Source organism: Anopheles funestus, chromosome 2RL, assembly GCF_943734845.2.
Source record: "Anopheles funestus chromosome 2RL, idAnoFuneDA-416_04, whole genome shotgun sequence".
NCBI classification, from domain to species: Eukaryota; Metazoa; Arthropoda; class Insecta; order Diptera; family Culicidae; genus Anopheles; species Anopheles funestus.
Genome location: NC_064598.1, coordinates 82,327,051 through 82,343,856, shown reverse-complemented (window position 1 = coordinate 82,343,856; position 16,806 = coordinate 82,327,051). Strand labels below are relative to the sequence as shown.

Sequence of the window (16,806 nt, the reverse complement as noted above, 5' to 3'; positions counted from 1 at the left end):
TTCCTTACCCTGTTTGAGAAAATGTTAAATTTTCCTCATTTTTCTGCAATTCAGCAAAATTTTTAAATGCGATATATTTTAATGCGAATTTGTTGCAATAAGTTTCTTTTCACTCACATAATGCTTTAAACTAAAAAAAGAATAAAAAATCAGAAAAAAATTTCAAAAAAATTTTCCACTCGAAAATTTCATAAGGGGTACCCCTTACGTTTTTTTTTTGAGAAATTTTGCAAAAAAAAATAATGTTGGTTTCTTAAGAACGTTTATTACTGCCCTCTGTGGCTCCTACGTTGTGACTGACTCCTTGTTCCTCTTCCTTCGCTGACGCTGCCACCGCACAGTGGCACGTCATGTGGCTCGCTTTCAAGACATCAAAAAAAATATATTACCAAACTGAACATGGCGGCCACCTAAATTTCGCAGAAATTTACCAAATAAACTTCTATTTACATCCTTTCATTTTCGAATGGTAACAAACATATGCGCGAGACCGGTCTCTTATACTCTCCTAACTTGGTGCGAATATTTACGACCCTTACTACCCCATCTAATCCGGGAAAAAGTTTAGAAATGCGTCCTAGAGGCCATTGCAAAGGCATTTTTCCACCTTCCTTTAAAATCACCATTTGCCCCACACTTAAAGGAACGGCAACACGTCTACGCTGGTTTTCATTGTGCAATTCACATAAGTATTCCCCACGCCACCGCTTCCAGTGGGTTTGAATTATAAGCTGCAATTGCTCGTAGTGCCGCAATCGGTTGACCGGAACCGCAGTGACATCAATTTCGGGAACAGTGTTTAACGGCGCACCGATGAGAAAGTGCGCAGGAGTTAACACATTTAGCTCCGCCGGATCCTCGGATAGTGGCGTCAGGGGTCTGCTATTCAGTTGTGCCTCAACCTGAGACAAAATAGTTGCCAAGTCGCTAAACGACAATCGTCGCTCTCCTATCACCTTCGTCATGGTTCGCTTCACCACCTTTACCGCTGCCTCCCATAGGCCACCAAAGTTGGGAGCATGCGGCGGGATGAAATGCCACTTGATTCCGGCATCCGTTGCATACTTCAAAACTGCCTCTTTAGCTGAATCACTCCGCAACAGATCGTAAAGCTCCTTGAGCTGGTTCCGCGCTCCTTGGAAGTTGAGCCCGTTATCGGAATAAACCTGGCTCGGTAGACCTCTTCTAGCGACAAACCGATGAAAAGCAGCCATAAAAGCCTGGGTAGAAAGCGACTCCACAAGCTCGACGTGAACCGCTTTAACTGAAAAACATACAAAAACACAAATATATGCTTTCTCCGATGCTGCCTTACGATGGACTGGCTTTAAGTAGACGGGACCAGCGAAGTCCACTCCTACAACTGCAAACGGTCTGCCAGGTGAGGCTCGTTCTGCTGGCAGTAGGCCTTGCGGTTGCTGTATAAGAGCCGGACTCAGCCGAAAACATGGAAGGCAACTTCTGCAGACCTTGTTCACCAAAGATCGCCCTTGCAACGGCCAGAATTCCCTCCGCATCATGCTGAGTGTCATTGTAGGTCCCCCATGCAGCGATATGCGATGATAGTATTCCGCTGCTAATCTCGAGAACTGCGCCCTTTTTGGAAGCACTAAAGGATGTTTGATGCCGAGTTCCATTTCCTTTCCGCGAAGGCGGCCACCAACTCGCAGAAAACCACTTTCATCCAGGAATGCTCCCAATGTTCGTATATTTGATTTCGCGGGCACTGATTTCCCGTTCGCAAGCTCCCTTATCTCTGAAGCAAAATGTTGCTGTTGCAAACGCTTCACGAGAACCATTTTAGCATTCCTGAGCTCTTCGATGGATAAATACTTATCACTGTTTTGCTTTACTTCTTTATGCCGATATTTGCCAACAACTCTCAAACAACGAGCTGTTACCCGCAACAATTTTTCGAAGTTGGAAAATCTGGCACACCAATCTTCAGGTTCATCAGTTTTAAGCACTGCTGTCGTGCAGATTCTTTTCTCGATTACTTCATCTTCCGGCATATCCGATGGATAACTCGTACGCCATTGCGATTCAGATAACCCCATCCAAGACGGTCCATGGAACCAGGATTCCTTCAACAGCAGATCGTGCGGAAGCGCCCCTCTGGAAACGACGTCAGCCGGGTTCTCTGTTCCCCTAACATGAAGCCACTTACACTCTTTAGCAAGCTCTTGCACTTGGGAAACCCTGTTTGCGACGAACGTAGTCCACGTGTACGAAGGCGACCGTATCCAATGCAACACGATAGTAGAATCTGTCCACATATACACATTCGTATTTAAAAATCCAAATACTTGGCGAACAGTTTTCTGCAATTTAGCTGACAACAACGCACCGCAGAGCTCTAATCTTGCCAAGCTTATACGTTTTAGTGGGGCTGGTCTGGATTTTCCTGCTAGCAGAGTGACCTTTACGTTTCCGTTGGAATCGACTGCGCGTACATAAATGCATGCTCCGTATGCTGCCTCGGAAGCATCTGAGAAACAGTGCAGTTGCAAAGTTGCAGGATCATCGACGATAGCATAACGCTGAAACTGTATGCTAGCAAGATAAGGAATTTGCGCATAAAAGTCATTCCAACGCCTTTCCATGTGGCTAGGTATGGGTTCATCCCAACTTTGTGTTGACAACCATAAGGCTTGCATTTGAATCTTGGCCCAGGCTGTGACAGGCGCTACCAAACCCAACGGATCAAATATCTTTGCCACCAATGAGTACACCTTCCGGCGAGTCCATGTATCGATGCTATTCTGGAGGCTAGTGCTGATAAATAACTTATCAGTTTCAGTATTCCACGAAACTCCCAAAGCCTTGGTCGGCTCTTCAACTGCCTCAAAGTTTTTTACCTTGGAAGATGCCATATCTTCCGCCGGCACATTATCCAATACGTTTGTTATGTTGCTGTTCCATTTCGTCAAATGGAAACCGCCCTTTTCCAATAAACATGTTAGCTGAGCTTGTAGCTGGATGGCCTCCTCCTCACTGTTGGCGCCTCCGATGTAATCATCAACGTAAAAATCCTCCAGTAATGCTGATTTTGCCATTGGGAAACTATCGCCTTCATCTAACGCCAACTGCTGCAGCACGCGAGTTGCCAAGAAGGACGACGATGCCAGTCCAAATGTTACCCTTTGTAACTCGAAAACATCGATCGGCTTGTCCGGCGAGTCGCGCCACAAAATTCGTTGATATCGTGTGTGGTCGCGGTGTACCTTTACTTGCAGATACATTTGCCTAATATCAGCAACCAAAGCAATCTTTCGCATGCGGAACTTGAGTAACAAAGTGAATAAAGATTCTTGTATGACTGGTCCAACTAAAAGCAGATCATTTAATGATTTTTCTGTGTCAGTTTTAGCGGATCCATCAAATACTGGCCTTATCTTGGTGGTTGTACTTGAAGCTTTGATAACAGGATGGTGCGGAAGGTAGTAATGGTTTTGCGGGTCATCGGTTGTTTCATCTATCATGACTTTCTTCATGTATTCTTTGCCAATGTAGTCTGCAATTACCGCGGAATATTCTTTCTTCAGGGTTGGATCTCTGTTAAAGCGCCGCTCTAACTGGAGGAACCGCTTGGTCGCATTTTCTTTGGATTTCCCCAAGCCTTCCTGCAAACCAACCTGAAACGGTAACCTTACAACATACCTCCCATTGACGTCCCGATGATGCTGACCAAAACTTGCTTCACAGTCCATATCCTTTTGCGAAACTTGTGGAGATTGCTGTAGTTCTTCTATTGTCCAAAAGCGCTCGATGGATTGTGCCAAATTCTCGGAAGATCCTTCGATCGTAGCGATGTTACAGCTCACCCTGAAGTCTTCAGCAGAAATCGTTTTTCCTACTGCTACCCATCCGAAAACAGTCTTCAAGAACGCCGGGTGATGGTGGCTAGCCGGAATAATTTCACATTTCGGATGCAGAAAATCTGCGAAATATTCTGCCCCTAGCAGCATGTCAATAGGACCCTTCTCGTCAAACTTGGGATCAGCTAAAACGATATTCTTGGGAAGCTTATCAATACCAATATGCACGCTCTTCGAAGGCTGATTGTCTGTTATCGCTGACATCACTAAAAAGTTTACATCTTCGTAAAATGCTCTGTCGTTTGACGCGACGAATGTTCTCGTTATTGGTGCATTTTTCGTCAAATTTCCGATTCCAGAGACAACGATTGACTCACTACACTTAGGAAGCTTCAAACGCTTATGAAGATCATTGGTCATTATATTGACCTGGGACCCATTATCCAACAGCACTCTAACGGCTATCCAGTTTCCATTTCTGCACTTTACTTGCACCATAGCTGTAGATAACATCACTTGATTTGAAATTGCAGATTTGGACTTAGGAAACGATGTTAACATGGTCACTGCGCCCACCGTAGGTTCTTCTTTCGTGCCTTCTTTATGCAACGTTTCGTGATGACGCTTATCACACTTCGTGCACCTCGCCCGAGAAAAACACTTCGCAGCCCAATGGCCTGGAGCCAGACAGTTAAGGCACAACTTTTTCTTGATAGCCACATCGTACCGTCCATCCACTGTCAATTCCAAAAATGCCTTACACAAAGCGATGGCATGAAGCTTTCCACAATGCGCGCATGTATTCTGTTGTTGTTCTGTTGCTAGGTTCGCCACACGACGATCGTTTTTCTGAGAACTGGTCGACGCTCGATGATCAACCGCGGTAGCGTCCAAAACACGACACTCCATTCGAAGAAATTCGAACAGCGATTCCACTGAGCACACGCTTTTGTCTTCCAAATGCTGTTCCCACTTTTGCTGTGTTTCTTCGTCTAATTTGGACAGCACTAATTCCACCAATAGCATTCCCCAGTTCGAAGAACTTTCGCCGAGCTGATCAAGCAGCTTTGTATTACGCTCAAAACCCTCGATAAGATGGTGGATTTCCTTTGCCTTTCGCATTTTTATTTTTGGCATACGCAACAGTTCCTTTGTGTATCTTTTCTTCAAAAGATACTCGTTCGCGTATCTTTTATTCAAAGCATTCCAAGCAGCTTCATACGCCGAACCACAAGTAGGAAAAGCATCCACAACGCTCGATGCATCACCTTTCAAAGCCCCTTTTAAATACATCATTTTCTCAGTATCAGTTATTCCGGTATTTTCATGAACTGCTGACACGAACAAACTGTGAAAGGGCAACCAATCTTCATAGTTCCCGGAAAATTCCGGAAGCGCAAGCCGCGGTAGACGAACTCTTTTTTCTTCCTTAACACTGACCGGCATGACGTTTTTGCTCGTAAAACTCTGAAGCTTTTCTTCAAATTCCCCAATCAACACCATGCATCGTTCATCTGTTTCATCCAATAATGCTTCGTTCGCCGCTACCGATCCTTCGATCAAACGCATTGATCTTGTTACGTTCTGGAACTGCTCCAAACATGATCGGACGCGTCGCAACCTAGCTTGCACAAATTTTTGATCACCTGGCGTGAAATTATGCAAAAAATCCTCTTGCCGTTGCAAGCATCGCAGGATTTCTTCACGTTCAGCGATTTTTGCCTTCAACGACTCCATTTTGTCTTCGTTGCTTGATTTCTTCTTCTCTCGGAAATCCTCTTGCGAGAAACCCTCGAAAACTTCCTCATCCGACTCCTCCGAGTGGTGCTGAGGCTGATTTTCCATTTAGGACTTGCCACTAAGACTTGTAAACGTTAACCAAACTGAATATGAACACTTATCCTGGTCACGGCACCATATGTTGGTTTCTTAAGAACGTTTTATTACTGCCCTCTGTGGCTCCTACGTTGTGACTGACTCCTTGTTCCTCTTCCTTCGCTGACGCTGCCACCGCACAGTGGCACGTCATGTGGCTCGCTTTCAAGACATCAAAAAAAATATATTACCAAACTGAACAAATAAAATTGATTTTTTTTAATGCCAATTGGTTGCAATAAGTTTCTTTTCACTCAAATAATGCTTTAAATAAAAAACAGAATAAAAAATTATAAAAAAATTGAAAAAATAGAAAAATTAGGAAATTTCATAGAGCTCATTTTTGCGTCAAGTTTTAGCTATAACTCGGTCGGTATCCAACGGATCGCCAATCTTTAACCTGTGGTCGATAGATGGCACCAATGGCTACATTTTATTCTTGGACGACCATGCCCTCAGATGTCTGTACCAGAAGTTATTCGAGGAACCAAGTTCCTTACCCTGTTTGAGAAAATGTTAAATTTTCCTCATTTTTGCGCCAATTTTTAGCTATAACTCGGTCGGTATCCAACGGATCGCCAATCTTTAACTTGTGGTCGATAGATGGCACCAATGGCTACATTATCTTCTTGGACGACCATGCCCTCAGATGTCTGTGCCAGAAGTTATTCGAGGAACCAAGTTCCTTACCCTGTTTGAGAAAATGTTAAATTTTTCTCATTTTTCTGCAATTCAGCAAAATTTTTAAATGTGATATATTTTAATGCGAATTTGTTGCAATAAGTTTCTTTTCACTCAAATAATGCATTAAACTAAAAAAAGAATAAAAAATCAGAAAAAAAATTCAAAAAAATTTTCCACTCGAAAATTTCATAAGGGGTACCCCTTACGTTTTTTTTGAGAAATTTTGCAAAAAAAATAAAATTGATTTTTTTTAATGCCAATTGGTTGCAATAAGTTTCTTTTCACTCAAATAATGCTTTAAATAAAAAACAGAATAAAAAATTATAAAAAAATTAAAAAATTAGAAAAATTAGAAAATTTCATAAAGCTCATTTTTGCGCCAATTTTTAGCTATAACTCGGTCGGTATCCAACGGATCGCCAATCTTTAACTTGTGGTCGATAGATGGCACCAATGGCTACATTATCTTCTTGGACGACCATGCCCTCAGATGTCTGTGCCAGAAGTTATTCGAGGAACCAAGTTCCTTACCCTGTTTGAGAAAATGTTAAATTTTTCTCATTTTTCTGCAATTCAGCAAAATTTTTAAATGTGATATATTTTAATGCGAATTTGTTGCAATAAGTTTCTTTTCACTCAAATAATGCATTAAACTAAAAAAAGGATAAAAAATCAGAAAAAAAATTCAAAAAAATTTTCCACTCGAAAATTTCATAAGGGGTACCCCTTACGTTTTTTTTGAGAAATTTTGCAAAAAAAATAAAATTGATTTTTTTTAATGCCAATTGGTTGCAATAAGTTTCTTTTCACTCAAATAATGCTTTAAATAAAAAACAGAATAAAAAATTATAAAAAAATTAAAAAATTAGAACAATTAGAAAATTTCATAAAGCTCATTTTTGCGCCAATTTTTAGCTATAACTCGGTCGGTATCCAACGGATCGCCAATCTTTAACCTGTGGTCGATAGATGGCACCAATGGCTACATTATCTTCTTGGACGACCATGCCCTCAGATGTCTGTGCCAGAAGTTATTCGAGGAACCAAGTTCCTTACCCTGTTTGAGAAAATGTAAAATTTTCCTCATTTTTGCGCCAAGTTTTAGCTATAACTCGGTCGGTATCCAACGGATTGCCAATCTTTAACTTGTGGTCGATAGATGGCACTGATGGCTACATTATCTTCTTGGACGACCATGCCCTCAGATGTCTGTGCCAGAAGTTATTCGAGGAACCAAGTTCCTTACCCTGTTTGAGAAAATGTTAAATTTTCCTCATTTTTCTGCAATTCAGCAAAATTTTTAAATGTGATATATTTTAATGCGAATTTGTTGCAATAAGTTTCTTTTCACTCAAATAATGCATTAAACTAAAAAAAGGATAAAAAATCAGAAAAAAAATTCAAAAAAATTTTCCACTCGAAAATTTCATAAGGGATACCCCTTACGTTTTTTTTGAGAAATTTTGCAAGAAAAAATAAAATTGATTTTTGTTAATGCCAATTGGTTGCAATAAGTTTCTTTTCACTCAAATAATGCTTTAAATAAAAAACAGAATAAAAAATTATAAAAAAATTAAAAAATTAGAAAAATTAGAAAATTTTATAAAGCTCATTTTTGCGCCAAGTTTTAGCTATAACTCGGTCGGTATCCAACGGATCGCCAATCCTTAACCTGTGGTCGATAGATGGCACCAATGGCTACATTATCTTCTTGGACGACTATGCCCTCAGATGTCTGTGCCAGAAGTTATTCGAGGAACCAAGTTCCTTACCCTGTTTGAGAAAATGTAAAATTTTCCTCATTTTTGCGCCAAGTTTTAGCTATAACTCGGTCGGTATCCAACGGATCGCCAATCTTTAACTTGTGATCAATAGATGGCACCAATGGCTACATTATCTTCTTGGACGACCATGCCCTCAGATGTCTGTGCCAGAAGTTATTCGAGGAACCAAGTTCCTTACCCTGTTTGAGAAAATGTTAAATTTTCCTCATTTTTGCGCCAAGTTTTAGCTATAACTCGGTCGGTATCCAACGGATCGCCAATCTTTAACTTGTGGTCGATAGATGGCACTGATGGCTACATTATCTTCTTGGACGACCATGCCCTCAGATGTCTGTGCCAGAAGTTATTCGAGGAACCAAGTTCCTTACCCTGTTTGAGAAAATGTTAAATTTTCCTCATTTTTGCGCCAAGTTTTAGCTATAACTCGGTCGGTATCCAACGGATCGCCAATCTTTAACTTGTGGTCGATAGATGGCACCAATGGCTACATTATCTTCTTGGACGACCATGCCCTCAGATGTCTGTGCCAGAAGTTATTCGAGGAACCAAGTTCCTTACCCTGTTTGAGAAAATGTTAAATTTTTCTCATTTTTCTGCAATTCAGCAAAATTTTTAAATGTGATATATTTTAATGCGAATTTGTTGCAATAAGTTTCTTTTCACTCAAATAATGCATTAAACTAAAAAAAGAATAAAAAATCAGAAAAAAAATTCAAAAAAATTTTCCACTCGAAAATTTCATAAGGGGTACCCCTTACGTTTTTTTTGAGAAATTTTGCAAAAAAAATAAAATTGATTTTTTTTTAATGCCAATTGGTTGCAATAAGTTTCTTTTCACTCAAATAATGCTTTAAATAAAAAACAGAATAAAAAATTATAAAAAAATTAAAAAATTAGAAAAATTAGAAAATTTCATAAAGCTCATTTTTGCGCCAATTTTTAGCTATAACTCGGTCGGTATCCAACGGATCGCCAATCTTTAACCTGTGGTCGATAGATGGCACCAATGGCTACATTATCTTCTTGGACGACCATGCCCTCAGATGTCTGTGCCAGAAGTTATTCGAGGAACCAAGTTCCTTACCCTGTTTGAGAAAATGTTAAATTTTCCTCATTTTTGCGCCAAGTTTTAGCTATAACTCGGTCGGTATCCAACGGATTGCCAATCTTTAACTTGTGGTCGATAGATGGCACCAATGGCTACATTATCTTCTTGGACGACCATGCCCTCAGATGTCTGTGCCAGAAGTTATTCGAGGAACCAAGTTCCTTACCCTGTTTGAGAAAATGTTAAATTTTCCTCATTTTTCTGCAATTCAGCAAAATTTTTAAATGTGATATATTTTAATGCGAATTTGTTGCAATAAGTTTCTTTTCACTCAAATAATGCATTAAACTAAAAAAAGGATAAAAAATCAGAAAAAAAATTCAAAAAAATTTTTCACTCGAAAATTTCATAAGGGGTACCCCTTACGTTTTTTTTGAGAAATTTTGCAAGAAAAAATAAAATTGATTTTTGTTAATGCCAATTGGTTGCAATAAGTTTCTTTTCACTCAAATAATGCTTTAAATAAAAAACAGAATAAAAAATTATAAAAAAATTAAAAAATTAGAAAAATTAGAAAATTTTATAAAGCTCATTTTTGCGCCAAGTTTTAGCTATAACTCGGTCGGTATCCAACGGATCGCCAATCCTTAACCTGTGGTCGATAGATGGCACCAATGGCTACATTATCTTCTTGGACGACTATGCCCTCAGATGTCTGTGCCAGAAGTTATTCGAGGAACCAAGTTCCTTACCCTGTTTGAGAAAATGTAAAATTTTCCTCATTTTTGCGCCAAGTTTTAGCTATAACTCGGTCGGTATCCAACGGATCGCCAATCTTTAACTTGTGGTCAATAGATGGCACCAATGGCTACATTATCTTCTTGGACGACTATGCCCTCAGATGTCTGTGCCAGAAGTTATTCGAGGAACCAAGTTCCTTACCCTGTTTGAGAAAATGTAAAATTTTCCTCATTTTTGCGCCAAGTTTTAGCTATAACTCGGTCGGTATCCAACGGATCGCCAATCTTTAACTTGTGGTCAATAGATGGCACTGATGGCTACATTATCTTCTTGGACGACCATGCCCTCAGATGTCTGTGCCAGAAGTTATTCGAGGAACCAAGTTCCTTACCCTGTTTGAGAAAATGTTAAATTTTCCTCATTTTTCTGCAATTCAGCAAAATTTTTAAATGTGATATATTTTAATGCGAATTTGTTGCAATAAGTTTCTTTTCACTCAAATAATGCTTTAAACTAAAAAAAGAATAAAAAATCAGAAAAAAAATTCAAAAAACTTTTCCACTCGAAAATTTCATAAGAGGTACCCCTTACGTTTTTTTTGAGAAATTTTGCAAAAAAAATAAAATTGATTTTTTTTAATGCCAATTGGTTGCAATAAGTTTCTTTTCACTCAAATAATGCTTTAAATAAAAAACAGAATAAAAAATTATAAAAAAATTAAAAAATTAGAAAAATTAGAAAATTTTATAAAGCTCATTTTTGCGCCAATTTTTAGCTATAACTCGGTCGGTATCCAACGGATCGCCAATCCTTAACTTGTGGTCGATAGATGGCACCAATGGCTACATTATCTTCTTGGACGACCATGCCCTCAGATGTCTGTGCCAGAAGTTATTCGAGGAACCAAGTTCCTTACCCTGTTTGAGAAAATGTAAAATTTTCCTCATTTTTGCGCCAAGTTTTAGCTATAACTCGGTCTGTATCCAACGGATCGCCAATCTTTAACCTGTGGTCGATAGATGGCACCAATGGCTACATTATCTTCTTGGACGACCATGCCCTCAGATGTCTGTGCCAGAAGTTATTCGAGGAACCAAGTTACTTACCCTGTTTGAGAAAATGTTAAATTTTCCTCATTTTTCTGCAATTCAGCAAAATTTTTAAATGTGATATATTTTAATGCGAATTTGTTGCAATAAGTTTCTTTTCACTCAAATAATGCTTTAAACTAAAAAAAGAATAAAAAATCAGAAAAAAATTTCAAAAAAATTTTCCACTCGAAAATTTCATAAGGGGTACCCCTTACGTTTTTTTTGAGAAATTTTGCAAAAAAAATAAAATTGATTTTTTTTAATGCCAATTGGTTGCAATAAGTTTCTTTTCACTCAAATAATGCTTTAAATAAAAAACAGAATAAAAAATTATAAAAAAATTAAAAAATTAGAAAAATTAGAAAATTTCATAAAGCTCATTTTTGCGCCAATTTTTAGCTATAACTCGGTCGGTATCCAACGGATCGCCAATCCTTAACCTGTGGTCGATAGATGGCACGAAAGGCTACATTTTCTTCTTGGACGACCATGCCCTCAGATGTCTGTGTCAGAAGTTATTCGAGGAACCAAGTTCCTTACCCTGTTTGAGAAAATGTAAAATTTTCCTCATTTTTTAGCAATTCAGCAAAATTTTTAAATGTGATATATTTTTTATGCGAATTCGTTGCAATAAGTTTCCTTATTATTATCCTCCTGCGGGCAGCGCTCCTTGTGGTGCGAAACTTCGCTCCTGGGAGCGCATCGCAGAAATCGCTCCTTTGTGCAGCGCTCCGTGTGGAGCTACCTCAAGCGCACCACACACTTTAGAGAGCGTGAGCGGTGCGCTCCGCTCTTGCAAAAGAGCTACTTGACCCAACACTAACTATAACCTCTTTCCAGGATGCTCATTTGTTTTTTCAAATGATGAAACCCTTGTCAAAGCAAAATATTTTACTACCAAGCCTTGCCACGGAGAAGATAATGTTTTCTATATTTTGAAAATGTAAACAGACTTTTTATACATTTTTTATTTTAAAAGTAGTTATTTACGTATTTTGACACAGTTATGTCTATTACAGAATGGTTATTTGTTATTTTATTTATATATTTTTGTGTTAATTAAATTAAATTTAAACAATTATTTTTTTATTTGTTGCTTCTTCTAATTCTTTAATAATAATAATTTCACGCTGCGAAGCCATGTACGCATATGTATAAAAAGGCTACGATCGAATATTTACGTAACGCACATCGGCAACATCAGTGGTCTTCGGCATCCTGTTCATCAGGCAAGCATACCTCGATAGTTCCTACCAGACGAAGGAGCAGTGGATGTGGTTCCATCTGCTGGTGCAACGCTACAATCTACAGAACGTTACGATCGTAAGGCATCGTAAGGATCGTACACATCGTATCCGCTCCGAATCAACATTACGAAAGAGGAAATGGCTCACGCCTTTCACCATCTAAAGTTGTATGTAAAGTATACTTTTTAAAACATTTTTCAACCTTTTAATTCCACCGTTATGCACCAAGAACCCAAGCAACATCTTCTCGTGCTCGTGCATCTCTCGTAAATATTGACTCACTTCTGCCAAAACAGACACGCTGATTCCGCTCGCTCAGCATCAGCACAGTTGAAAAAGCCAAAAGCACAACACGATAGTAACTAAATGACAAAATTATTCACCGTAACCAAAACCATGTCACCGGCTGCATCGGTTCACCAACCGACCCACCGATCCCCCCGTACCCCATGATTCCGGCAACCATGATTTAGTGAACCTTAAAGCAGCACTGCTGAGAACTCCAACTTCCAACCAACTCCAGCCAGTTGTAAGGATGCGAAAGACGAGAAACTGCAACGTTTCGCTTCACTTTCTTTCACCGGCCATGTGCAGTTAAAGGAACGGAACACAGCCAGCAACTGAACCTCGGGAATTACGAATGCGAGTCGGTTTTTGTTGCGGACGCATGCGAAACGTGTGAGAAATACAAGTTTGTTTTTACGATTATCACTTGGCATCATTTGAGTTATGTTGGCCATTTATTTTCCAGCGCGTTTTCCGTGCTGCCAGGCATGCCGTGCAAGTGCGCTGCATCCGGTTTACGAAAAAGGGGAAGTAGAATATGCCAAACAAGGAGCAGATTATTCAAAGAAACGGAGACACACACACAGCCTCGGTATAGTGGAAGCTGCTTCACTGTAACACTGCTTCAAAGGCAGTGCAGTAGCCGGGGTGACAGTAAATGCATGTGCCAAACATTGCCATGGCAGGAAACAGGATTCCACTTCTCAACTTGAATGACTCGAACTTGATCGGATGCGGCAGAAGAAGGAAAAATGGGAGGTAAGAAAATTGTATGAAGTTGCTGCTACAAAGGGAATAGTTTTTCCTTTTCTTACTTTGAAAGTGCATATTGACTATTTCTTCTTCCCATGGCAAGACATTTATGATCCTATCGGGTAGTTTTTACATGAGGAAATGAACTTACGCTCATTATATTAAGACCACCTCCACGGCCACACAAGCAGTTTATTTATGTGTGAAAAAATGTAATTAAATTCTATCAATCACTTTTCTCCTAATTATAAAGGGATTTCGGGATTACAGTATCTCCAAAAGAAAATGGTTTCGCTATTTTTTGACAATAAAAATTGACATATGTAATTAAATAAAATTCTTCTTTTACAAATATCTAAAGTCGGTTTTTCAGATAACTCATAATGATAGTGAACAACATTAAAACTTCCAAAATTTGAACCATGTTCCATTTTTCAATGATGATGTCCACCAAATTTGAAGACATGTTTTCGAATAAATCAAGCGTTGGAAGCTTTAAATTCTCACTCGAGAACGACACGAACGTATCATTAAATAATTTAGTTAATTAAGCCAAACTCTAAACATTATTCGCAAACACTATTCCACATCTACCGCTACAAGGTAATTCCACTTCAGCTCGAAATCTAGAAAAGATTTGAAATTTACTAATCAAATTCAAAAATCCTTCAAAATACAGCGAAATTTGTCTTCCCGCTTTCTAGACATTTTGCAACGCAGAAACTCATTAGTTTGCCATGTCGTTTTCATGTCGAAAAATGGACTTGAAACTCGAAAAACCTGCAATATTTCATTCGAACAGTGATTGAAGTTATTGAAACGACATCCTTCCAAATATTCCCGCAGGAAGGCGACCGAAACGGAACGCCGCATAACATCTCGTCATCATAATTTTTCATTTCGAGACGAATATGCAATCCGTTGTATTAATGTAGCTAAGGCGTCCAACAAAAACGCACAACCAAAAAAAATAATATACCGGAACGTACCGGAAAGGATATGGTGGAAAGTGACTTCATTCATACAAAGCCGAAACAACCATCTTCTACCAATCTCTTGTTTTGCATTGTTTGCCCAGCAACAGACAACGTTCGGTGTGTGTACCGAAAATACTGTACGCCTTCACAATTTCCCCCGTCGCCCCCGGCACTCGGTGAAAATGGAGTGGATGAAGTTTTCACGAGGGTTTTGTCTTCCGATGCCGCTCGCTTCTACCGAGAGCAATAAATAATGCTCCAGCTTCATAAACACTCTCATCTTCTAATACACATTTGTACTGATTTTGGCTCTGGTTTGTAGGTCGCACGATAAAACCTCACCCAGTGTGCGTACTAACGCTTCCGGCACATTCGCCATCGTTGGATGCACTTTTTTTTGCAAATGGAAAAAGCTAAATGAGCGTCCATACTGTGGTGCCCGTGCATCGTAGGTAAGCGAGCCAGGGGAGTGTGTATTCCCTATCACGGGATACAGATCTTGGGCCATCTTTTACGAGGCATCTAGCAAAGCAGCTCATTGTTCCAACCAGCCGGTGAATGCTGATGGATGACGTGTGCAGAAATTACGTACGATTATGTTGTGCCTTCCGGGTTATTAGTGTTTCCCCGAGGAACAAGGATCCGGTTGGGCTCGGTGGAAATATGAACCGGGAGAAAATGATATCCTTTTGCATTTGGTGCAGGAGTTTGCATCTGGAACGGTGTACTGGAAGAAAAAAAAGCTGCACCGCAAAGGTGACGTTTAAAGGTTAATATTATGAGATATGGGCGAACTGAAAGAGAAGCATAAGTGTACAATCTCACCATAGATAGGAGGCAATAAATCACACCAGATGGCTTCATCAATAGATCATGGATGGATGGGTCTTAACACCTCGCAGGATAGATGTGATGATAAGTAACTCAAATGTGTTGTTTGCTGGCGTTGTTAACCTTAAAGAAACATTTTAATATTTAGTTATGATGATATGTGATTGGAGCTGCAAAAATATTTACATCGCTTAATGTACAATTAATAAACAAACTTCAGTAATTGAAACTCTTCAATCTGTACTTACTTTGCCCAAATCAAAGCTTGTCAGAGGATGGTTTTGAAAGACTTTTCTATCTTTACTTTTAAGACTGTCGAGTAGTTATCCAATGGATCAAGAGAGTGGAATTAATTTTCCATCCAGGTTCTAGCCCACATGATAAGCCCAGAAGGGAACAATGAGTTGAACTACTCAATTTAAAGGCGTATTTTGATTCATGCTCGAATGATGGCGTTGATGTAACGTTGATGTATCCCAAAAAAAAGCAAAAAGTCCCTATACGTGTATTTTTTTGTGAAAAATCGCTATTCGCTTGACGCCATGACAGTTTTCTAAAATGGCGGCCAGGATAGCTCGAATAATGCTTTAAATAAAAAATGAATAAAAAATAATAAAAAAATTAAAAAAGTTCTAAAAACTTGAAAATTTCGTAAGGCTATAGCCTTAGCTTTTTTTGAGTAATTTAGCAAAATTTTATAAATCGATTTATTTTAATGCGAAATGGTTGAAATAAGTTTCTTTTCACTCAAAAAATGCTTTAAATAAAAAAAAATAAAACATAATAAAAACTTTTTAAAATTCTAAAAACCTGATAAATGAGTATGGCGTTGGAATGAAATGTAAAATCAATTGAGATAAAAGTGTAAATAAAAGCGATTAGTACTATATCCTACAAAAGAAGATATGTTGATCTTTTCGCAAGTAAAATAAAAGCTGAAAAAATTAAAATTAAAATAATATACATACATATTAAAAGAAAACAAACAATTCAAAACTAGTATACATGAGTTAATAGTATTATAATTAATTTAACGTTAAAAAAATTAAACATAATTAGCTTGTAACTCATTAAGTCTGGCTACATGGCCTCAAAATGAGTGAAAGTACAACTTTTCTTTCAGCCACAAAAATTCGACAAAATTCGACCAAATGTCTGTGATGTTCACCCTGCCATAGCAGGATGATACATTCTTTCTTGTTTTTTTTTCGATTTTTGTATCATTCTCCTTAATTTCATTACCACAAAAACCCGAAAAAGAACCTTCGCTAGAATAACGTTTCACTCTTCATTGCATACCACCCGATCCAGGGGTCCGTTTTCGGGCAAAAGGGTAAAATTATTAATCACAGACAGAAAACACATACCCGTTCACTTACTTTAAGCTCGCTGTATCGAACACAAAACGGCAACCGTAAAGGCCTCCGACGAAGGTGGAAAAAGCCGATGGAAAGCTAAGATGGAGGAATGTTCGAATTTTTATACCAAAAACACTTCGTTGCTGAGAAGCCGCGCACTGCGAGATAGAGTACCGCACCTGACAGGGGTTTTAATTAAAACAGGGCTGATTTTAATGGCCGATGCATAGGGTCGAACATGACAAAGAAGTACGGGTTTGAATGTTAAGCAGTGTTCTTGTAATATTTGTACACCAGCTCGAATCGGCAACGGT

The 16,806-nt window shown here is 38.9% G+C and overlaps 1 protein-coding gene and 1 long non-coding RNA gene across 2 annotated transcripts; both read right to left on the bottom strand.

Moving 5' to 3' along the window:
• Positions 1-243: 243 nt before the first annotated feature.
• Positions 244-5,889, bottom strand: LOC125775025 (uncharacterized). Its single transcript, XM_049445429.1, has 2 exons — positions 432-5,889; positions 244-360 (listed from the first exon to the last, which is right to left on the bottom strand). The coding sequence occupies exon 1, from the start codon at positions 5,661-5,663 to the stop codon at positions 447-449; it is 5,217 nt and encodes a 1,738-aa protein (XP_049301386.1). The 5' UTR covers positions 5,664-5,889; the 3' UTR covers positions 244-360; positions 432-446.
• Positions 5,890-7,093: 1,204 nt separating this feature from the next.
• On the bottom strand, positions 7,094-9,329 carry LOC125775042 (uncharacterized). The gene is made up of 3 exons (XR_007421142.1): positions 8,620-9,329; positions 7,524-8,049; positions 7,094-7,333 (listed from the first exon to the last, which is right to left on the bottom strand). It is a non-coding gene; the product is annotated as an uncharacterized LOC125775042 (long non-coding RNA).
• Positions 9,330-16,806: the final 7,477 nt, after the last annotated feature.